Here is a 25,915-nt window from a genome sequence, read left to right on the forward strand (position 1 = left end):
TGATACAGCCACTATGGAGAACAGTATGGAGGTTCCTTAAAAACTAAAAATAGAACTACCATACCACCCAGCAATCCCACTACTGGGCATATACCCTGAGAAAACCATAATTCAAAAAGAGTCATGTACCAAAATGTTCACTGCAGCTCTATTTACAATAGCCAGGACATGGAAGTAACCTAAGTGTCCATCAACAGATGAGTGGATAAAGAAGATGTGGCACATATGTACAATGGAATATTACTCAGCCATAAAAGGAAACGAAATTGAGTTATTTGTAGTGAGGTCGATGGACCTAGAGTCTGTCATACAGAGTGAAATAAGTCAGAAAGAGAAAAACAAATACCATATGCTAACACATATATATGGAATCTAAGGAAAAAACGGTCATGAAGAACCTAGGGGTAAGATGGGAATAAAGACACAGACTTACTAGAGAATGGACTTGAGGATATGGGGAGGGGGATGGGTAAGCTGTGACAAAGTGACAGACTGGCATGAACATATAATACACTACCAAATGTAAACTGGATAGCTAGTGGGAAGCAGCCACATAGCACAGGGAGGTTAGCTCAGTGGTTTGTGACCACCTAGAGGGGTGGGATAGGGAGGGTGGGAGGGAGGGAGACACAAGAGGGAAGAGATATGGGAACACATGTATATGTATAACTGATTCACTTTGTTATAAGGCAGAAACTAACAAACCATTGTAAAGCAATTATACTCCAATAAAGATGTTAAAAAAAAAGAGATGAATGGGTAAAGAAGATGAGATATACACAATGGAATACTACCCAGCCATAAGAAAGAATGAAATTCTGCCATTTGCAGCAGCATGGTTGGAGCTAGAGAATATTATACTTACCTAAATAAGTCAGACAGAGAAAGACAACTCTTATATATCACTTATATCTCGAATGTATATGCAAATGAATGTATATGCGAAACAGACTCAAAGATATAGAAAACAAATTAGTGGTTACTGATGGGGAGAGGGACAAAATAGGGGTATGGGATTAAGAGATACAAACTACTGTGTATAAAATAGATAAGCAACAAGGATGTATTGTATAGCACAGGAAATTAACTGATTGTCTTCTGATAACTTTTAATGGACTATAATCAGTAAAAGTACCGAGTCACTGTGCTGTACACCTGAAACTAATATAATACTGTAAATCAACTATACTTCAATTTAAAAAATGTTAAAGCCCATTAATATCTTTGAGAGATGTCCAGCCCAGAGGAGAGAACAAAACCTCAGTGCTTGCTGTACAACCTGGGTTTCAGCAGACTCTGTGGAATAACAGCCTTATCTCAAGGCCCAGAGATTTACACATAATTCATTGTAAAGTGAAAAAGAATGAGAATAAAAGGAATAGTTTGACAGTAGGGCAAGTGCTACCATGGACACCCTGACCATGGAACCACCCACAGTGTAAACAGAGTACAGAATTTCAGAGAGGAAAGAAATCATGGCTTTACAAAGAAAGAGATAATATGATCCTAGTGGATGTGCGAAATTTTTTGTTATTTTTTATGTCTTCAGAAAAATGTCCCCTTCTAATTGTCCTGGATTCTCCAAGAGCAAAGCCTAGTTCTGGTCATAAATATTATCATCGTCATTTTAATCTTTCTCTTTCTCCTCTTCGAATAACCATTTTTGAATACACATAGACTGTGAGATTTTTATGTGGTATGGTAACATTTGCCCTGAACATCCTTAGGCAAAATCTTATGAGAGATGTTTATACACCAAGTTTGCTAAGTCTGTCATGGTTCAGAATCTCTTCTCTAAGGAAATATGTGTATTTTTTAAAGAGTCATATATTAATAGGTAAATTCATTATATATAAGCTTACAGTACTGCCAGAAGTACTTATAAGGGGGGGACTGAGGCATATGGTAATCTGGAAATAAAGAAAAGCCCTCAAATTCAAACCTGTCAATGAATTTTATGGTCACATTGTGAACTAATTGTTTTATTGCTATAATGTGTTATTTTACTACAGAACACTGCCTTTCTTATATACATATGCTATTGAACTTTTTTGAGCCTGAATTTCTTCATCTGTACAAGAAGGATAATGCATATGTGACCTGTGAGGATATAAATAATGTGTAAGTAACTTAGGAGAGCACCTGGTATTCAGTAGGTTCTCAGCATTATTTCCTTTTAGCCGTAAAATGATATTGTCATTTCTTTTGAATTCTAGTTGTTGTTTTTTTAAAATTTTTATTAGGGTATAGTTGATTTGCAATGTTGTGTTAGTTTCAGGTGTACAACAAAGTGAATCAGTTATTCATATACATATATCCACTCTTTTTAAAATTCTTTTCCCGTATAGGCCATTACGGAGTATTGAGTAGAATTCCCTGTGCTATCCAGTAGGTCCTTATTAGTTATCTATTTTATATCTAGTAGTGTGTATATGTCAATCCCAATCTGAAGACCAACAGCTTAAAAATTGTGATGGTCTCAGAGAGTTTTATCTCTGGTAACTCAGAAACACACTATGAGCCCTCATCAACAGAACTTAAAATAGGTAGCCGAATAACAAGGAAGAAACTGAGGTTAGAACCCTGGTCCATTTTAAATGCTAAATACCATCTGAGATGTAAAAGCCATTTATAGCTTTTCCTTGATGACTCTACTTTGAAAATTTATACCATTTTGTAAGTAAAAACACAAATACATGAAAAATGAGAGTAATAAAAATTCCCTACTTGTTTCTTGTGTGTGGAGGTTACTGAATAAATAATATGATGAGTATATTTTACATATTCATAGATTCATATGATTTTAACTGACACCATCCAATTACATGAATCAATTTACAAAACTCTCCATTATCGTTTCCAAAGAGAGTACATATGTTGTAGCATCTACTATGAAAACTAAACCAAGTTGGAAATAGCAATAATGTACTTATTTCAATAATCCTTTTTCTTTTGTCTGTGTGTCTTTCCTCTATGTTAACATGTCTGGACTTCTTTCTAAATCTGAATGTCCTCGCTGGCCATATTGAAGAATGTTCATACTGTACTGTTTCATTAAACTGCTGTGTTATCGGGTAATTGTTTAAACATAATGCCATAGCACTATCAAAAGGAAAGGTGAACTAATGGCATTTGCAAATGTCAGGGATTATCTTAACACTTTTATTATAGTTTATGAAAAAGTAGGTTCAGGGCATTTCATGGCAATTATTTCTACAGAAATTGGTTATTTAAATAAATTGCTAATTATCTGAAGATGACAGTATTGAAAATGCTACTAATGAGTTGTTTAATAAGTGTAGCTTGTGGTGGCCACCTACAGGTTGAAAACAGAAAGAACATATAGACTAATTATGCCTAGATATCACATATGAATGCCATATATTTTTCCCTCTAGTAACAAATTCAAGGAAATTTATCTCTTCATGCCATCCTTTGAGTCTTGGAAGATGTAGTTAGTTTCTAAGTTTTTCATAGATTATGGTTTTGTTCTAAATCAACTTTCACTTTGCTTCCATAATTATCTTTGTCCTATAATTCCTAGATACAATTATCATTATAATTGATTAACCAAACTAGATTACTTTTAGAGTGAAAGAGGATGCTGTTTATAATTATATCATGTAATTACAAATAAATATAGGTATGATAAACTGGAACTCTCCTGGGCAAACCAGGTCATATTGTCTCTCTAGTTATACCAATTACTAACTACTATCTTTTCTATCTAGTTACTAGCCAACAATTAATATAATGCCAGTATTCTTGGTTTTATCATGCGTGGACAACATATCTTTATTATTTATAAAAATTATTAACTTCTCTCTCTATAACTTAATCAATATGCAAACAATTAAAATAGGGAAGAAATATAGTATTGTGGTTAAGAGCATGGTATTAGGAGTCAGGTAGATCTAGATTCAAATACTGGACCCACACTGTCTAACTGAGTGATCTTGAGGGTGAGATATTTATTTCTTATGATCTCATTTACATATCTAAGAATATGAGGACAAAAAAATACCTAAAGTAATGTCACTGAGACAATGCATGAAAAAACACTTAGGAAAACACCTGGCAATTAGAAAGCACTCAAAAGAGGAGTCTCTATAATGAATGTATTGCATGTTAAAATTTCACTTTAACTCATACTTAATCCTTTTATAAGTTAACTTCATCACTGGTATCTACTGGGAAAACACAGAGCATATAAAATTGCTCCTTAAAATACCATGACAAAGTTCATATTATCCTGGAGTTTTGAATTGGAAGAGATCATCTAATCCAATATTTTCTATAGTACAGAGGTCTTTTTTATTGCATCCTACCTGCCACTACCTGCCAAATATCCATTTAGGTTTAAGGGATATGGGCATCCAAATGTAGCTTCTTCTGTTGCTGAATTTACAACAAATTAATGATAAAAATAACAATAGTAAAACCAATAGTGTGTGCTTAACCATTTGTTCTAGTTATCTTTTGAGGAAAACATAAATGAAGCCTTTCTTTATGGTTATCCCTTAAATATTTGAAGACAACTATTAGGATTACTTTCAGCCATTTTATACACACACACATATTATTTTTTATACACACACACATATTAATTTTTAAAATTTTTATTTCAAAATCAATCTTATTGTACCATAACAGTGAAATTAACTGTACATAATAAACTATATATAATATATGTATATTATATGTATATAATATATGTATATTATATATACATATATATATATTTTTTAAGTATTGCAAATAGTAGGATGGTTGAGGTTATAAAGCCTACAATATTGGTAATATATGTATATTATATATGTATATAATATATGTATATTATATATACATATATATAGATGCATTTTAAGTTATGGGGAATAAAGTTTATTTTGGCAGATAATATTAAAATTAAAGTTTCATATACTAGTAACATAACTCAACCTCCTTAATTTGATATGTGTGAAACACTTTCTTGCTTTCCTGTGTTCTTCTAAATCACCATATCCTAAACTACTTCAGAAAACTGACATACTGAAATTTAGCTTTACTGGTTTTGCTTACCCTTTGATTCCAAACAAAACTTTTCATAGGCTTTTTCCTTCTCTGGGTCCATCCCATTATGTGTGTGTATGTGTATATGTGTATGTGGCAGGGTGGGGAGAATGAGAGAAAGAGAGAGAGAGATCATTCTATTCACCCTGTTTTGGATATATTCTAAGTTCGTTAATATTTTACTTAAAATATTGGATATATAACCAAATGTGCTCTTCTGAATCTACAGAGGGTAGAATCATTGCACATCCCACATATAAATGTTTCACAGCACAGAATCTGAAAATGCCTATTCCTGTATTGTTTTAGAAGCATTATAAAAAATAGTCACTTTTCGTTGCAGAAGTGAATCATAAACACTTTCTTACCTAAAAGAATTAAATAGTATGGACGTATAGATATCGAACTTGAAAGTTTCTCTTCAACCTGTTCCCCAGAAATAACTATTAGCAGTTTAAAACTCAACATTCTTTGCATTTACATGCCCACATGCTAAATGTAATCATACATTTTTTACCTAAAATGGGACTACACCCTGTATATTATTCTGCTACTTGTCATTTAACATGTAACATTGTATCCTAGAGATATTTCCACATCAGTTTTAAAGGTTTCCTGTGATACCATACATACATGGAGGAACTATAATTTATTTACTAGCATAACTGCTAGTGATGATTTAGGTTGTTTTCACTGTTTTGCTATAAGAAACAATATTTCAAGGAACATCTCTGTACATGTAACTTTATGTCTATGCACTAATGGATTAGATTTCTCAAAATAGAGTTTCTGGATAAGACATATACATTTAGGTATTGCAGTTGCGTTATAAATCTAATAAAGAGTTATTCACACAAATATATGCATTTACAATCATAGACTCAAACTATAATTTTTAGAAATGAAATGACTTAGGATCTCCAAATTTAATATCTAGGAGATTAATTAACACCCCTTAAGTATTAAGTGTTTATCCCCACATGTTTATAGTGAATGCTTATTTTTCTAATCAATTTTCTCTGGCTTTGATAGTAATATTAGCTTATATATACTATGAACCAGGCCCTGTGCTGAGTGCTTTCCACAAATTGTATCATGTAATAGTCCCCAAGTTGCTATGATATTATTGTTATTGATGTCCCTGTTTCACAGAGAGGGAAAAGTGATGGAAGCTAACTAAGGAGCTTGCTCAGAGTCACAATTGTGTAAAGTAATAGAGCAAAGACTTACACCTAATTGGTTGGACTTTAGAACCTGTGCTCTGAGCATTAGACCACAGACGATACTATTACTGGATTTCTTAGGCAAAGACAATGTGCAAGTGATCCTCGTCATAATTGCTGCCCTGTCATTTCTCAGTAGCAGCTGAAAAGTATGGACTCTGATAGTCACAGAGACTTGGTGTTTAAACTTTTAAACTGTGGCATAAAACAAGTTTTATTCAGCTTGAACTTCCCTTTCTTCATATACGAAACAGAGATGATAGCATCTACCTGCACAGCACTCTAAGGGTTAAATCACACACTATATGAAGCCCCAGTCTCCGTGTCAGGCTATGGAAATCACTCCAAGAACAAGTGCTCAGAAAGGAAAATGGCCCCTTCTCTGGTAAATAGTATTAATTCTGTTGCTTTAAAATAAAATGCCTGGCACATGCTAGGTACCAAATTATTGAATATAAATTGACTATGAATATATTGAATATGTTATGAAGCAGATAAACAGCTAAAAGTTATGAAGACTCAGAAAAAAATATCTTGAAATATTCAACAAAAATTAAAACGTTTTCATAAGAAAATTTTTAGCTTTTTCTTTTTTTTTTTTTTTTTTTTTTTTTTTGCGGTACGCGGGCCTCTCACTGTTGTGGCCTCTCCCGTTGCGGAGCACAGGCTCCGGGCGCTCAGGCTCAGCGGCCATGGCTCACGGGCCCAGCCGCTCCGCGGCATGTGGGATCTTTCCAGACCGGGACACGAACCCGTGTCCCCTGCCTCGGCAGGCGTACTCTCAACCACTGCGCCACCAGGGAAGCCCAGCTTTTTCAATAAACCTAAAATAACAACGTAAAATAATTGGTTTTCTTTCTCCCATTTCTCCCCTTTAGATTTCATATCTCTTGATATAACCCTGGATCCTTGTACTTCAGTTTCTAGTTGAATTATGGTAATTTTCTCAGAGGATTTTAATCCATGTGTAAAGATGTATTTTTATTTTATTTTATTTTTTTTTAAACATCTTTATTGGGCTTCCCTGGTGGCGCAGTGGTTGCACGTCCGCCTGCCGATGCAGGGGAACCGGGTTCGCGCCCCGGTCTGGGAGGATCCCACATGCCGCGGAGCGGCGAAAAAAGTATTCAAACAAGTAATAGCATGAAATCTGCCAATGAAAACACAGGAAAAATAAAAATAAATAAGAACAATCCCAAGGTCCCTAACTGGCATGATTTCTTCTCTCCACCCTCCAGAGTCTTCTCACATTTGGTACCCCCTAACACAGTTACAGTGATTTTTAAGTTAATCATCTTTACCTTCCTCCCATACAACACAAAAATCTTGGAACACAAATTCCACAAGTCCAATTTAATCTTCCATCTTATTGTTATTTATGTTTCTATACTTAAACTCTTGTTTAAAAGAAATCATTATTATTTTATATGTTTCATATTTTTGAGGAATTTCCCACATGTTTAAAATGTCTTTCATTATTCCCGTCTTACCCCTAGGTACTTCATGACCATTTTTTTTTCTTAGATTCCATATATATGTGTTAGCATACGGTATTTGTTTTTCTCTTTCTGACTTACTTCACTCTGTATGACAGACTCTAGGTCCATCCACCTCACTACAAATAACTCAATTTCTTTTCTTTTTATGGCTGAGTAATATTCCATTGTATATATGTGTGTATATATGTGTATATATGTGCTTTACATATTTATCAGTATGTTAGGTTCATTAATATTTTTAAGTTGTTTTAAAGGATAAATTTTTGGTGCTTGATTTATGTTTATTTTATAAAAATCAATCTCCCAACTCCTAAATCCTTGAAATTCTTGATTTGCTAATATTTTCTTTCTTCTGGGTGATGTTAAAACTGTTAACAAATAGACAGTCAAAGTTCAATTTCTAAGGAATTTGTTATCCACTTAATTCATTATATTTTAATTAATGTAAGCAAATTAAAACTACATTTTCTTTTTGTATACACAGTGAGCATGAGTGAGTATTATAACCTAGTTCTGTTTTATTGCCAGCTAGAGCCATTATCAGGGAGTTTATTGTGGACTTAGCTTTAACAATTAACTCTGTAACAGTAGCTGTCTTAGGAGTCAAATGATTAAAGAAAAAACAAACAGAATTAAACTCAATTATTCAAAATTTCAGTTATCCAAAATTAGCATATGTTCCACACGATCTTGCCCATTAAAAATGTCTTTTCTCTTCAAGGATTTAGTCATGCTAAGTAAAGCTCTGCCTCCTTCTCACCAATAAACCCAACTTCTGATGTTGTCATTAAAAGTATTGCATATTGATTTAGTGCATGGACCTTTTGATTCTCAAAATAAAATCTTAAATATATGGATGTCTGCCTTTGAGATTTTTAGCTTTGGAGTCAGTTAATCCTACCAACATTATGACACCACTAAATGAAAGCTGCTGGAGAGGGGAAAAGGGAGAGGGAGATGTGTGGTTCTCCTAAGGGAGCAGAGGTTATAAAGTTTCATCCTAGGCATCATGATCTTGTCTCCAATAAAAAAAAAAGATTTCTTTGCATTACTAAGCACACAGCAACAGCATAAAAGGCACAAAGTAAACTAAATAAATGCTCCCTCTGAAATCAGTTGTCCTCCTAGGTAGTACAGGTAATAATAGCAAACATCTGTATAATCTTTATTATGTGCTAGCCCTTTATATATATTAAATAATTTAATCCTCAAAACAGCTCTATGAAGTTATTATAATTTTATTATTTTACAGATGAAAAGATTAAGAAATTTTCACAAGATTACAGAGCTTGTAAATAGTGGAGCTAGAATTTGAACCTAAGCAGTTGGCCCTGTTGTCTCTCTGATGTAACTAATTCATCCTCAAATTCCCTTCTTTCTAGAATTTATATTAATAGTAATTATAAAATATATGTTGTTTAAATGAATGTGAACTTTTCCTAATGGGATGTGTACAGAATGAATAACTGAACTCATATTATTTACCTTGAAACTACCTCCTAAGATCATTGAGGTTGGTGTTTTGGGTATCCACCCTGGGTGACAATATGGTTACAACATAAACTGATTAACTGAGATTGTCTTTTAAGCTTTTTCAATTCAGTTACAATTACCTCTTTTTTAAAAGAAGGCACAGGTGCTTAATATTTCTTGAATAGACAGATGAACAGATGAATGGATAAATGAGGCCTGAGTAAGGAACCTAAGTCATAATACATTAATTCTTACTTGCATATCAATATGTAATACTACTACTAACAGCATTTTTGAAATTGCAATTAAAATAAAAAAGTATTTTCTTAAGAAAAAAAAATCATTGAATTCAGATTGGTTACCTTTGAATTCAACATCTCTGGCTTACTGAAATGTTTTTCTAGATCATGAATCAATCAAATGTAATGTGAAGTTTATCAAAGATCTATGAATTCAACATACTGATTTGCATTTTAGGATGTGACTATATGGAGGGCCTAGATTGATTAGATACCACAAGTTCATTCTAGTCCCCCAGGTTTTCCGCTAGGGCCACTTTGGTACAAATCAGGACTCCTCACAGCAATGTTGGAACTCAAAGGTCAAGTTCACTTTTTGTTTGTTTGAACTTGCAGCTTGTTTCAAAATGTGGGGATTCAGAATGGCTGACTTTCATTGGCACCTCCCACACTGTTGAAACAGAAAGGCTTGATGTAATTAATTTCCCATCAGGTTCATCTGGTTACCCCATGTAGATGAAGGCTTAATTTAAATTGCACCTTGCCTATTAATTAATTTAAGCTTATAGGATTTCAATTTTTTTGATTTAAACCTTGTTGTTTCCTTTAGGATGGAGTCCACTTTTAATTCCTTCAGCTTCTCAACTGGCTTCTTCCTCCCTGGTCTTTGGTCTAAAATCATTAATTACTGTAGCAGTGACAAAGTTTTAAAAATTCTTATCTCAATAACTGTGATTCTGGAAATCTGTATGCATGTTAATTAACATATGTACAATCTCGTATGGTATTGATATATGTATTTCTTTCACACCAAAAGTTTTATTTTTATATTGAATCTATTATTTTTTCATTTCTGTCACTTTAAAACTAAAAAGAAATTTCTGTATAACAATTTAGAAAGATCCTTTTACATACCTTCAGTTTCCTTCCAAAAACCTTTCATGGCAAATAAAAGTCATTTTTAAAATCTATTCCCCATAAAAATGCTGAGAACAGGTAGATTATATTTCATACTAAATCAACTGAGTTATAAAGAAAACCAATCAAATGGAATTTATAATGGAAATTAAAACTGAATTTACTATTACACAGCAACAGAAGAATCCATTTCTTCATTTTTGGATCCCATTTCCTCAAAGAACATAATTACTCTTAATTCTTGAAAAGATACCTTTATTAGTTTGAAAGGTTTTCATGTTCATTAGGTAAATTAGAAAAGTTTTAAAAAAGAAGAAAAACATCAAATAGAAAATGTCTTATTGACCTAATTGAACATCTTCAAATGCCACTGAGGATTTGCTGATGTTTTTTAACACCTGTGTAATAATGTTGCCCTTTAAATGTAACTGGTTAAATTTTCAAAGCTGTGTTCTGGGATTTTGCCATTTTATGTCCATTAATATCAATTGGAATATGTGGCCAAATCCCTGTGTACCACTTTGAAATTTTACCCCTTAGTGTTAATGATAGTCTTCTAACAGTGCAGTTAGAAATAAATTATTTATCTGCTTAGCAAAAATTTCCTTTACTCTCCAGGGTCAACTAAATAAGAAAAAAAAAGAATCCCAATATTTCTTTATTACTTCAAAGTAACATGTGGGTAAAGGAGCCATCAACTTAGCATATATTGAACATATCAGTTATATTATGCCAAGATAGCTGTATGTCTGTCTAAAAGGTTTATTTAAGTTACAACTTCTCTTAAAAATGCTTTCCTCTAACTTTTACTCTTGAATTTCTTTTCAGTATAGCTAAAGATATGTTTCTATAAATATGTGTGTATGTATTCTTTCCATGCATTCTCCTGTCCACTGTGTTAGCCTTTTTTATGGTTAAAACATATAGACTAAGAAGAAGTCACTGATAAATATTTTGAAATAGAAATAGAATCTTGACGTTCAGTTTCTAATTTGCCCTAACTTACTACCTTGTATTTAAATGTCAGTTATGGAATCCTGAAGTGTCAGCATTGAATATTCTTGACTAAGAAACTCTACTATCTAGAGGAAGACTTTTTAGGTGTGGGAGCGCCAAGTAGACATCTCCACAAACATTTTTGGTGTTGAGTGCTAAAGCATTAGTTTACACGTAAATTCAGTTTCATCTGAAATGAACAGGATAAAAAGAAAACCACCAATTTTCAATGAAAGCTCTTTGGCTTCCTTAATAGGAGTACCAATGAATACATATTGAGAATGCTGGTCAGGATGCTTGTGGTGGTGGAGGAGATGCCAAAGTACTCACCACATGAGGCTTATTTTACCCTTTGCTTGTTTTGTTGTTTGTGGAGCCCTTATTTGAGGCAATGCCACATTGTTGCACAAAATTAACCATTTTTACTTCAGAAAATGCCTTTAAAGGACCATTGACTTATGAGTGTACATCAGAAATATCAAATTACATTACTGTGTTATGAGAGCATTAATTTACTCCCAATTGGGTTAACACTTGAGAGTCTAAGCAGCATTATACAGTGTAATCATGTAAAAAATGACCTCAGAGTGTTCTGTCCATCCATACAGCCTTTATTACAATTAGCAAATAATGTATTGGTAATGTTTGGTTTTGGTGTTGAGTGCTAAAGCATTAGTTTACACGTAAATTCAGTTTCATCTGAAATGAACAGGATAAAAAGAAAACCACCAATTTTCAATGAAAGCTCTTTGTGCTTCCTTAATAGGAGTACCAATGACTACATATTGAGAATGCTGGTCAGGATGCTTGTGGTGGTGGAGGAGATGCCAAAGTACTCAACACATGAGGCTTATTTTACCCTTTGCTTGTTTTGTTGTTTGTGGAGCCCTTATTTGAGGCAATGCCACATTGTTGCACAAAATTAACCATTTTTACTTCAGAAAATGCCTTTAAAGGACCATTGACTTATGAGTGTACATCAGAAATATCAAATTACATTACTGTGTTATGAGAGCATTAATTTACTCCCAATTGGGTTAACACTTGAGAGTCTAAGCAGCATTATACAGTGTAATCATGTAAAAAATGACCTCAGAGTGTTCTGTCCATCCATACAGCCTTTATTACAATTAGCAAATAATGTATTGGTAATGTTTGGTTAAATAATGTATACAAACTCAAATGCATACTCTAATTACTGAATTCTAGTAAATTCTCTTTAACTTGATTAAAATGTTCTAATGTATGAAAAATTAGATTAGGCTCACTATGTTTGAGTAAAATCACTATCAGATTTTGGGAAATACATGTAAAATGAAATATGGAATCTCTAAGTTCATCAGCACCTTGCTCGTTTTTGCAGTATCTCTGTTCACACCAGCTGCTTTATACTTCGCGGAAACATAACAGAGCTGTATGTCTATTTATGCACTGTATGTGATTGTTTTTCTTTTACAAAATCTGCTATTCCCTGTTCTTTTTAAAACAGATGCTCAAGTGTTCCATACAATCTTTTTTTTTTTTTGCGGTACGTGGGCCTCTCACTGCTGTGGGCTCTCCCGTTGTGGAGCACAGGCTCCGGATGCGCAGGCTCAGCGGCCATGGCTCACGGGCCTAGGCGCTCCGTGGCATGTGGGATCTTCCCGGACCAGGCCACGAACCTGTGTCCCCTGCATCGGCAGGCGGACTCTCAACCACTGCGCCACCAGGGAAGCCCCCATACAATCTTTTACACATTACTGTATATCAAATTGTGATATGTATGTATTTTATGTGAGAGTTCTAGAGTTGCTATACCCACTTGCATAACATGCCTGCATGCAATAATAGCATCAAAGTCCTTAAAATAAGTACACATCCATTTACAAATTAACATACTTTGAAACATAGCAATGCTTGTATATTACAAACATATATATCTTAAGTAGAGATAAAATTGAATTTTGTCTAGTACAACACTGCCATCACATGATAGTGATTATAAGGCAATATGCTCAAGTGGTCAATATACTAACCATTGATCATCCTCATTTTCTGTAGGCACAGCCGTCAGACCTATTGCTTTGAGAGCTGTGTCCACCATTGCTCACGCTTTGCCTGGATTTCCCATTTTGGCCACTGGTGGAATTGACTCAGCTGAAAGTGGTCTTCAGTTTCTCCACAGTGGTGCTTCGGTCCTCCAGGTAGTACTTGTGTTTGTCTGTCCCTTCACAAAACTCCGTCTAACAAATAAAGTGAAAATTTTGTGACAACAAGTATGTTCTTGTAGGGTCTCTTGAGAAAGAGGCCTTGAGGGATCAAAAGCATGTCACTCATTAAGTTTCTATTACGAGTTGAGAACAAACCTGAGGTTCATTTCCTGTCCTTTTGAGGGCTTACAAACCCTCTATTTTTTTTTTAACATATTTGTTCACCTGTATGTTTCTAAAATAAATGAGATCACGTTCCAAAATGCATACTGTACTACTGGATAAAAACCAAATATATGAGGAACTCTGGGTAAAAGTAAAATCTTGATTGAAAAATGAAAGAAGTCAAGGGCAAGGCCAATACGCAAAATCTATGCCATATGGTAATGGAGGCATTAACAAACTTGACTCTGAACTTCCTGGTAGCCAAAGCAAAGAAATCACAGCTTTCAAAATATAGAAATAAATTGGTTGTTTACCTTCCTGTGGTACAAAGCTGAGGGAAAATCATCCATTGTCTTCATAAAGTGATACTTTGAGATGTAGTACATCATACTCTTATTAGCCCTCTACAAATAATTTAGAAATTACTTAATTTTTTATTATTTATACACTTGCTTTTTATATTATAATGTTGTTCAGCATAGATGCAGTACAGTGCCTCAGCACTTTATAGCATAAGCATTTCTCTCAGGGACCAGATATGCGGGTTTGGATGGTCTGACATGACCCAGGTAAAATTTTTCATATGAGGACTAGACCGTGACCTCTGAGGTAAATCCCACTTTAATATGGCTGCTTACTACCTAACATTGATGGTAATTGGGGAGCAGAGTGTTTAGCGTCACTTATATTCTCTGGCAAGAAAGTGGAGTGAAGTATCTTGTGTTGCCAATTTAACAATCAGAATTAACATCCTGTTATGAAATATAAATTGGAAATAACATATATCAAAATGATAATGGAGGAGGACTTCTGCTTCCAGGAAGATGGAGTAGGTGTACTTTTCCCTATGCTTCTGAGTAAGTACAATTTAAAACCTTTATATATCTAGAACGAACATAAAGAGACTCTGAAAGGAGGGGAGAAGGCAGTTTGGCTAGGAATCTCAGGTCCCAAGGTACAACACAGTGGAGAATTTCCTGGGTTTTCTTTTTGCCTCATATATCCCAGACTTGGAGCCAAAGAAGCCAGCAACCCAGAAACAACAGGTGCAGTCAAAAAACCCCTACTCTTTCTAGCCAGAGAACCAGGAAAGGGTAGCCTAGCAAGACAGAAAACTTTTATAGTTCTTTTTTTTTTTTTTTTTAAGATTAATTAATTTATTTATTTTTGGCTGTGTTGGGTCTTCGTTTCTGTGTGAGGGCTTTCTCTACTTGCGGCAAGTGGGGGCCACTCTTCATCGCGGTGCGTGGGCCTCTTATTGTCGCGGCCTCTCTTGTTGCGGAGCACAGGCTCCAGATGCACAGCCTCAGTAATTGTGGCTCACGGGCCCAGTTGCTCCGTGGCATGTGGGATCTTCCCAGACCAGGGCTAGAACCCATGTCCCCTGCATTGGCAGGCAGACTCTCAACCACTGCGCCACCAGGGAAGCCTGACAGAAAACTTTTAGACCATAACTGCTCTTCTCTAGCCAAACACCACAGCTAAAAACTGCAGCACCACACTTGTCCACACAAGCAAAGGACAAGCATGGGTCTTATACTTCCAGCCTCAGGAGGCTGTAACAAGGTACCCAGCATCGCTCCTGGGCAATAATGAGCTCCCATATGTGGGAGGCATGGACTTCCACCCCACTGACAATAATGAGGTGTCCCTTCTCCTCCCCCCCTGGGGTCTTGTCAGAGGAAGTCTAATGGAGAGTCAGGATTTTTATCACCACCCAGCGGTAACAAGGCCACTCTGTCCCCCCCATCACAGCCCCCTGGTGTCAGATGAGGCCTAGAGGGGAGCCAGAACTCCTATCTTCTCTTGGCAGTAACAAGGAGTTATGTCCCTCAGTTGTCAAAGGAGGACAAGTAGGGCATCTGGACAGTAATGAGGCAGCATCCTTGCCCTCCTCTGCCAGAATGGTATCAAAAAAAGCCAGCTAAAACAAAAGGTTTAAATAAGATGAAGAGTCCCTTAGCATAATACCCAAAATGTCAATGTTTCAATTGAAAATCACTCATCATACCAAGACCCAGGAAGACCTCAAGCTGAATGGTAAAAGACAATTAATAGATGCCAATACTAAGATAGCAATAACAGATATTTAGAATGATCTGATGAAGATTTTTAAATCAGACATCATAAAGTTGCTCTAAGAAGCAATTACAAACAGGCTTGAAGCAAATGGAAAATATGGAAAGTCTCAAAAAAGACATAGATATAAAGAACCAAATGGAAATTTCAGTACTGAAAAATATAATAACAAATACAAAACTCAGTTGATGGGCTCAACAAAAGAATGGGGAGGACAAAGAAATACTCAGTGAACTGGAAGATAGAGCAGTAGAAATTAACCAATCTGAAAAACAGGGAGAAAAAAGACTGAAAGGAAAAAAATGAACAGAGTCTCAGGGAACTGTGGGAGTGTAACAAAAGTTGTAATATTCATGTTATCAGAGTGCCAGAGGAGAGGTCAAAGAAGGAGGGGATGAAAAAGAAATAATGTCTGAAAACTTCCCAAGTTTTGTAAGAGACATAAACCTACAAGATTCAAGAAGCTGAATGCATCTCACACATGAGAGATCCAAAGAAACCCATACCAAAACACATAATCATCAAACTTCTGAAAACTAAAGACAAAAGGCCCTTGAAGACAAGAAAAAAATGACATCTTACCTATAAGGAGCAAACAATTATAATGACAATAGATTTCTCATCATCAGAAACCATCAAGTCCAGAAAGTGAGACAAAATTTTTCAACTGTTGAAAGAAAAGAACTATCAACCCATAATCCTATTTCCTTCAGGAAGGAAAGATAAAACAAGACATTCTTAACTCAAGAAATACTAAGAATTTATTTCCAGGAAGCATAACTAAAAGAATGACTGAAGGAATTTCCTTAAGAAGAAGGGAAATGATAAAAGAAGGGACTTGTGGGCATCAGAAATGAAGGGAGAATACAGAGCAGTATCTTCAAGAAGAATCTGGAAGATAATGGATGTCTATGCTTGAATATCACCTGAATTTATTTTCATGAACATGGAGGAATACATGAACTCAAGGGTAAAAATGCATTATGAGTGGGTTCCAGAAAGGACTCCTGCTCATTTCCAGACATGTGAGCTTGGGCGAGTTACACATTAGGGGTGGAAATTGTTGACTGTCTACCATGTGCTGATTCTAGCTATTGCTAGATACAGTATTTCCATGCCTACCTGAGAGTGAAATCATTTTATACTTCTTTGACATCATCTGAGGCTCGGAGGATGAAAGTAGTGTAGCCAAAGTCACATGACTAGTGCTAAAGCCGGAACAAAAACCTTGAGTTTCTCGACTGCAAAGCCAGTGCTCTTCCAACTGGTCATACCGCCTGTCCCCCTCCCAGAACCTCTAAGGTGGAGTAGCAGTAATAGGCAGATCTTCCCCATCTACTCAAAGCTTACATGTTCAGGCTACAAGTTAATTCTTAGAGTAAGGATTCAAAGAAGAGAAGAAATGTGGAAACATAGAAAAATAAATAACATGATATGTTCCAAACACAGATGTGCATTCAGCTTATGGACCCTGGTATATAAATATATAGAGTACTTTGTGTCTTCATAAAAACGTGTGGTGAAATAATCACTCAAATTGCAGTTTCTGCTTAGGCTCATCTTGGGTCAAGAAGCAGAGACTCACTCAAACTACTTGAAGAAAATGAAGCCTATTGTATTCTATATGTGAATGGAGACAGGAACTGCAAGAACCAATGGGGCAGTTCTGGGCAGAGACCTTTTCCATCTCTTTTGTGAAACATGTGATTTTTCCCTCAAAGGAATCTATAGCTCTGTTCAATCCTTTGTCTCCAGGACTTACTCCTTGTTCCTGCCTCTTCTGAACTTCTGCCTAGCACATGCTCATCATGGACCCATTACACATGGTGGTCTTTCAGCTCCACCTTCTACATGAAATACCTCACCAGCTTAGTATCTGTTGGCTCAGATTTTCAAAAGAGGAAATCTGTGTGGCTCAATGTATCTTTTAATGCCAGGCCTCATCATAGAACACTGGTCACCTGATGTATTGACCAGGGTATGGGAAAAACACATTAAATATTTGTTGAATGAATTTTTTAAATGAGTATGCTCGAGTTGTCATTTTTGTAAACCCGATTATGAAGAGGGGATGAGAAGGTCAACATGGTATTAAAAAGTGGCTGCCAAAGCACTGCCCCTTCAGCTCTGGATAGGAATGGCCCAGAAACTTTCCAGCCATGTAAAATATTGACTCCCAATTGATGTTGTTAAAAAGGTAAATTTCCACACATAGGCTTTTACTGATATAAAATTACAGATTATGTATCAATTATGTGTCATTAGCTTTAGTCACGTTTTAATTCAGCCAGAAAATATTTTTAAACCAATTTTAGCCTGTGGGCTCTCCCGTTGTGGAGCACAGGCTCCGGATGCGCAGGCTCAGCGGCCATGGCTCACGGGCCTAGGCGCTCCGTGGCATGTGGGATCTTCCCGGACCAGGCCACGAACCTGTGTCCCCTGCATCGGCAGGCGGACTCTCAACCACTGCGCCACCAGGGAAGCCCCCATACAATCTTTTACACATTACTGTATATCAAATTGTGATATGTATGTATTTTATGTGAGAGTTCTAGAGTTGCTATACCCACTTGCATAACATGCCTGCATGCAATAATAGCATCAAAGTCCTTAAAATAAGTACACATCCATTTACAAATTAACATACTTTGAAACATAGCAATGCTTGTATATTACAAACATATATATCTTAAGTAGAGATAAAATTGAATTTTGTCTAGTACAACACTGCCATCACATGATAGTGATTATAAGGCAATATGCTCAAGTGGTCAATATACTAACCATTGATCATCCTCATTTTCTGTAGGCACAGCCGTCAGACCTATTGCTTTGAGAGCTGTGTCCACCATTGCTCACGCTTTGCCTGGATTTCCCATTTTGGCCACTGGTGGAATTGACTCAGCTGAAAGTGGTCTTCAGTTTCTCCACAGTGGTGCTTCGGTCCTCCAGGTAGTACTTGTGTTTGTCTGTCCCTTCACAAAACTCCGTCTAACAAATAAAGTGAAAATTTTGTGACAACAAGTATGTTCTTGTAGGGTCTCTTGAGAAAGAGGCCTTGAGGGATCAAAAGCATGTCACTCATTAAGTTTCTATTACGAGTTGAGAACAAACCTGAGGTTCATTTCCTGTCCTTTTGAGGGCTTACAAACCCTCTATTTTTTTTTTAACATATTTGTTCACCTGTATGTTTCTAAAATAAATGAGATCACGTTCCAAAATGCATACTGTACTACTGGATAAAAACCAAATATATGAGGAACTCTGGGTAAAAGTAAAATCTTGATTGAAAAATGAAAGAAGTCAAGGGCAAGGCCAATACGCAAAATCTATGCCATATGGTAATGGAGGCATTAACAAACTTGACTCTGAACTTCCTGGTAGCCAAAGCAAAGAAATCACAGCTTTCAAAATATAGAAATAAATTGGTTGTTTACCTTCCTGTGGTACAAAGCTGAGGGAAAATCATCCATTGTCTTCATAAAGTGATACTTTGAGATGTAGTACATCATACTCTTATTAGCCCTCTACAAATAATTTAGAAATTACTTAATTTTTTATTATTTATACACTTGCTTTTTATATTATAATGTTGTTCAGCATAGATGCAGTACAGTGCCTCAGCACTTTATAGCATAAGCATTTCTCTCAGGGACCAGATATGCGGGTTTGGATGGTCTGACATGACCCAGGTAAAATTTTTCATATGAGGACTAGACCGTGACCTCTGAGGTAAATCCCACTTTAATATGGCTGCTTACTACCTAACATTGATGGTAATTGGGGAGCAGAGTGTTTAGCGTCACTTATATTCTCTGGCAAGAAAGTGGAGTGAAGTATCTTGTGTTGCCAATTTAACAATCAGAATTAACATCCTGTTATGAAATATAAATTGGAAATAACATATATCAAAATGATAATGGAGGAGGACTTCTGCTTCCAGGAAGATGGAGTAGGTGTACTTTTCCCTATGCTTCTGAGTAAGTACAATTTAAAACCTTTATATATCTAGAACGAACATAAAGAGACTCTGAAAGGAGGGGAGAAGGCAGTTTGGCTAGGAATCTCAGGTCCCAAGGTACAACACAGTGGAGAATTTCCTGGGTTTTCTTTTTGCCTCATATATCCCAGACTTGGAGCCAAAGAAGCCAGCAACCCAGAAACAACAGGTGCAGTCAAAAAACCCCTACTCTTTCTAGCCAGAGAACCAGGAAAGGGTAGCCTAGCAAGACAGAAAACTTTTATAGTTCTTTTTTTTTTTTTTTTTAAGATTAATTAATTTATTTATTTTTGGCTGTGTTGGGTCTTCGTTTCTGTGTGAGGGCTTTCTCTACTTGCGGCAAGTGGGGGCCACTCTTCATCGCGGTGCGTGGGCCTCTTATTGTCGCGGCCTCTCTTGTTGCGGAGCACAGGCTCCAGATGCACAGCCTCAGTAATTGTGGCTCACGGGCCCAGTTGCTCCGTGGCATGTGGGATCTTCCCAGACCAGGGCTAGAACCCATGTCCCCTGCATTGGCAGGCAGACTCTCAACCACTGCGCCACCAGGGAAGCCTGACAGAAAACTTTTAGACCATAACTGCTCTTCTCTAGCCAAACACCACAGCTAAAAACTGCAGCACCACACTTGTCCACACAAGCAAAGGACAAGCATGGGTCTTATACTTCCAGCCTCAGGAGGCTGTAACAAGGTACCCAGCATCGCTCCTGGGCAATAATGAGCTCCCATATGTGGGAGGCATGGACTTCCACCCCACTGACAATAATGAGGTGTCCCTTCTCCTCCCCCCCTGGGGTCTTGTCAGAGGAAGTCTAATGGAGAGTCAGGATTTTTATCACCACCCAGCGGTAACAAGGCCACTCTGTCCCCCCCATCACAGCCCCCTGGTGTCAGATGAGGCCTAGAGGGGAGCCAGAACTCCTATCTTCTCTTGGCAGTAACAAGGAGTTATGTCCCTCAGTTGTCAAAGGAGGACAAGTAGGGCATCTGGACAGTAATGAGGCAGCATCCTTGCCCTCCTCTGCCAGAATGGTATCAAAAAAAGCCAGCTAAAACAAAAGGTTTAAATAAGATGAAGAGTCCCTTAGCATAATACCCAAAATGTCAATGTTTCAATTGAAAATCACTCATCATACCAAGACCCAGGAAGACCTCAAGCTGAATGGTAAAAGACAATTAATAGATGCCAATACTAAGATAGCAATAACAGATATTTAGAATGATCTGATGAAGATTTTTAAATCAGACATCATAAAGTTGCTCTAAGAAGCAATTACAAACAGGCTTGAAGCAAATGGAAAATATGGAAAGTCTCAAAAAAGACATAGATATAAAGAACCAAATGGAAATTTCAGTACTGAAAAATATAATAACAAATACAAAACTCAGTTGATGGGCTCAACAAAAGAATGGGGAGGACAAAGAAATACTCAGTGAACTGGAAGATAGAGCAGTAGAAATTAACCAATCTGAAAAACAGGGAGAAAAAAGACTGAAAGGAAAAAAATGAACAGAGTCTCAGGGAACTGTGGGAGTGTAACAAAAGTTGTAATATTCATGTTATCAGAGTGCCAGAGGAGAGGTCAAAGAAGGAGGGGATGAAAAAGAAATAATGTCTGAAAACTTCCCAAGTTTTGTAAGAGACATAAACCTACAAGATTCAAGAAGCTGAATGCATCTCACACATGAGAGATCCAAAGAAACCCATACCAAAACACATAATCATCAAACTTCTGAAAACTAAAGACAAAAGGCCCTTGAAGACAAGAAAAAAATGACATCTTACCTATAAGGAGCAAACAATTATAATGACAATAGATTTCTCATCATCAGAAACCATCAAGTCCAGAAAGTGAGACAAAATTTTTCAACTGTTGAAAGAAAAGAACTATCAACCCATAATCCTATTTCCTTCAGGAAGGAAAGATAAAACAAGACATTCTTAACTCAAGAAATACTAAGAATTTATTTCCAGGAAGCATAACTAAAAGAATGACTGAAGGAATTTCCTTAAGAAGAAGGGAAATGATAAAAGAAGGGACTTGTGGGCATCAGAAATGAAGGGAGAATACAGAGCAGTATCTTCAAGAAGAATCTGGAAGATAATGGATGTCTATGCTTGAATATCACCTGAATTTATTTTCATGAACATGGAGGAATACATGAACTCAAGGGTAAAAATGCATTATGAGTGGGTTCCAGAAAGGACTCCTGCTCATTTCCAGACATGTGAGCTTGGGCGAGTTACACATTAGGGGTGGAAATTGTTGACTGTCTACCATGTGCTGATTCTAGCTATTGCTAGATACAGTATTTCCATGCCTACCTGAGAGTGAAATCATTTTATACTTCTTTGACATCATCTGAGGCTCGGAGGATGAAAGTAGTGTAGCCAAAGTCACATGACTAGTGCTAAAGCCGGAACAAAAACCTTGAGTTTCTCGACTGCAAAGCCAGTGCTCTTCCAACTGGTCATACCGCCTGTCCCCCTCCCAGAACCTCTAAGGTGGAGTAGCAGTAATAGGCAGATCTTCCCCATCTACTCAAAGCTTACATGTTCAGGCTACAAGTTAATTCTTAGAGTAAGGATTCAAAGAAGAGAAGAAATGTGGAAACATAGAAAAATAAATAACATGATATGTTCCAAACACAGATGTGCATTCAGCTTATGGACCCTGGTATATAAATATATAGAGTACTTTGTGTCTTCATAAAAACGTGTGGTGAAATAATCACTCAAATTGCAGTTTCTGCTTAGGCTCATCTTGGGTCAAGAAGCAGAGACTCACTCAAACTACTTGAAGAAAATGAAGCCTATTGTATTCTATATGTGAATGGAGACAGGAACTGCAAGAACCAATGGGGCAGTTCTGGGCAGAGACCTTTTCCATCTCTTTTGTGAAACATGTGATTTTTCCCTCAAAGGAATCTATAGCTCTGTTCAATCCTTTGTCTCCAGGACTTACTCCTTGTTCCTGCCTCTTCTGAACTTCTGCCTAGCACATGCTCATCATGGACCCATTACACATGGTGGTCTTTCAGCTCCACCTTCTACATGAAATACCTCACCAGCTTAGTATCTGTTGGCTCAGATTTTCAAAAGAGGAAATCTGTGTGGCTCAATGTATCTTTTAATGCCAGGCCTCATCATAGAACACTGGTCACCTGATGTATTGACCAGGGTATGGGAAAAACACATTAAATATTTGTTGAATGAATTTTTTAAATGAGTATGCTCGAGTTGTCATTTTTGTAAACCCGATTATGAAGAGGGGATGAGAAGGTCAACAGGGTATTAAAAAGTGGCTGCCAAAGCACTGCCCCTTCAGCTCTGGATAGGAATGGCCCAGAAACTTTCCAGCCATGTAAAATATTGACTCCCAATTGATGTTGTTAAAAAGGTAAATTTCCACACATAGGCTTTTACTGATATAAAATTACAGATTATGTATCAATTATGTGTCATTAGCTTTAGTCACGTTTTAATTCAGCCAGAAAATATTTTTAAACCAATTTTAGCTAAAGTTTAAACTAGAATCAGTATTAAGATATATTCAGGACAGTTATGAGTGGGAAAATCCCTGAATATACAATTTTGGCTTGGCATTTGAATGGGGTGGAGAACGTATAATATTTCTAGCTCTCTTCCATTGTAGCTGAATTTTACCCTGTTCCACTCCCTAGTCCTGGGTTAATCTAACCTTTCATTTTTCTATACTTCTGGGATGCTGAATATTATTAGAGAAATTCAGGTAACTTTGCCAATTGAATTTACTCCGAATTCACAGTGTTTAACGTCAGCTGGGCCTTGGTGTGCTAGTAAGCATCAGTTTTTATTCATCTTTTTAAAAAAATTTCCCATCAAATTCCCTCTGGCAGTTGGTTCAGATCTTTTTTGTACACCTCAAGGCCCTAAATCCCTCCATCATCACCCTCCCATTTCTCTGTTGCCATTTGTTCACTGGCTCTTACTGCTTCCCTCATTCCCCTTCTCTGGTTCTATAATATTTCCCTTGAAGAGCTCATCCACTTATATATCTTAAGGTGGAATACTATCAAATCTAGCTTTCTGTTTCTACTCAGATATAAAATATGTACTGACAAGATGCATTTTTTACAAGACATAATCAGACAGATGATACGTATTTAAATAGTGTGATGGTGCTGATATACTGGAGTGTAGAAAGAGAAGTAATAAACAGAAATAGTGATATAAATTAAACATTTTGATTCTGATTTTCTTGATGCACATAAATAAACTATGTAGATAAGCGAGTGCACTACTGGAATAAGGATTTATTCTCAAAGTAGCAATTTCAAATTCAATTTTTAAGTGAATTTAATAACCATGACCTTCTATGTGACTTTAGGAAAAGTACTGACATTTCAAAAATGGAAAGCTAAAATTTTTTTCATAAGTTTGATAAGTGTGATATAACATTCTTTTCTTGTTAATCAGTATGCATCACAGAGAAGCATTCATTCATTTATTCATTCAGTAAATATTTATTGAGAATCTACATGCCTAGCACTATTCTAGGAATTTGGAATACATACTTCTGTGAGTAGAACAGACAAAAGTACACATCAACTCATGGGGCTTACATTCTAGTGAGGACAAAGATATAATATAATAAATATGAAACATAAGTATATTATCCGGTATGTAAGATGATATGTGCTGTGAAAAAGAAAAAAAAGAGGTCTCATTGAAAAGGTAATATTTGTATAAAAAACTGAAGGCGAGGAATCAGGGAAATTTTTATTGAATTAAAATACTTAGGTTATAGCATCACTTGCTTAAATTTTTGCTAATTGAGAGTTTAACTGAAATATAAAAATCACAAAATATTTTAGACTACCTTGCAGTTTAAAAATGGAAAATGCCTTTTAGGTTTCAGGCTGCATTTTAATGGGCAGTTTTTTGCCTTTTGAAGTCTTCTTACAATTTTTAAAAATGTACCATTTCTCATTGACACTATTTACTTCTATTACCTTATTCTACAATTTGCTTTGATGAGGATTTTAACATTTCAGTGGTAAAGCATCCAATAACCCTACCTTAAAAATGTTTCAGTTAATGTCTTATATAAAAACTAAGGAGTTAGCTAGAGAATAATTTGAGTATTCAGATGATTTCCCTGGAACAACTTTGGAGTAAAAATGACTATTACAACAGAACCAGATGCAACACTTTGGCCAAGAGATAAGGTTCAAAACTAATTATGGGTGTGTATTCTTGGGTAGCTGCTCTTATTTGTCAGTCAACCCAACTAACTTCTAATTTATTTAAGTGAACCCCAGTGTCTTTGAAATCTTATTTTTCATCTTTTTTGATAGGCTCTCATTAGTTAGAATATGCAAGTTAGATCTATAAAAATTCTAAGTGAAAATTATTATTAAATTTAAGATACCGAACACTGAAATTTATAAATACCTCTGTTAAATTACATTCTCAAACTCTTCATAAACTCTTGAGGTCTTAAATCTTTTGAAAGTCTACTCTGAAAAAAGGAAGTATGCTTCTGGCTGCCAATTAGTTATTCAGGAAAGGCATAGTAAATAAACAACTTGAATAATTTCCCTTTAAAACAGTTTGAAAAGATTAATAAATTAACACTGGCTTTTTTTTAAACTTGTAGTTTAAGTTTGTCCCAGATCTAGCCTTCAGAATGAATTCTATATCCCCTTCATCTGATTTAAGTACTAGTCTACAATTTCTGTTAACAAAAACTATTTAGGGATTTTTATTGCAACCAAAACCCAGATGGAGTCAGTTGCTTTTAGTAATAGGTTTCATCACAAAATGTTCACTCTCCTCTATTGTATATAGATAGAGGATATAAGTACCATACTACCTTTTTTTTCACTGAATTACTTTGGGTTTCTATAATTTAATTTAATGATATTGCCACTACAATTCAATCTTTTAAGGACTTTGATTCAGGACATCAGAAATTATAGGAAGTTCATTCATGTACAATTATGACCTGTGCCTTCATTGAGATTGTATGGGTGGTTTTTTTTATTCCATTTCTTTTGTATGGGTTTGTCACTGAAGTTAATAGAAAATCCTGAAATACA

The 25,915-nt window shown here is 35.9% G+C and overlaps 1 protein-coding gene across 1 annotated transcript in view; it reads left to right on the plus strand.

The window, feature by feature from the left end:
- DPYD (dihydropyrimidine dehydrogenase) overlaps window positions 1–25,915 on the plus strand; it is an 840,387-nt gene that overhangs the window by 681,264 nt on the left and 133,208 nt on the right. The window contains exon 19 of the mRNA XM_024119602.3: window positions 13,441–13,583. Within this exon, the coding sequence (XP_023975370.1) occupies window positions 13,441–13,583 (143 nt within the window). The remainder of the gene's footprint in view (window positions 1–13,440; window positions 13,584–25,915) is intronic.

This window comes from Physeter macrocephalus, chromosome 4, assembly GCF_002837175.3.
Source record: "Physeter macrocephalus isolate SW-GA chromosome 4, ASM283717v5, whole genome shotgun sequence".
Classification (NCBI taxonomy): domain Eukaryota; kingdom Metazoa; phylum Chordata; class Mammalia; order Artiodactyla; family Physeteridae; genus Physeter; species Physeter macrocephalus.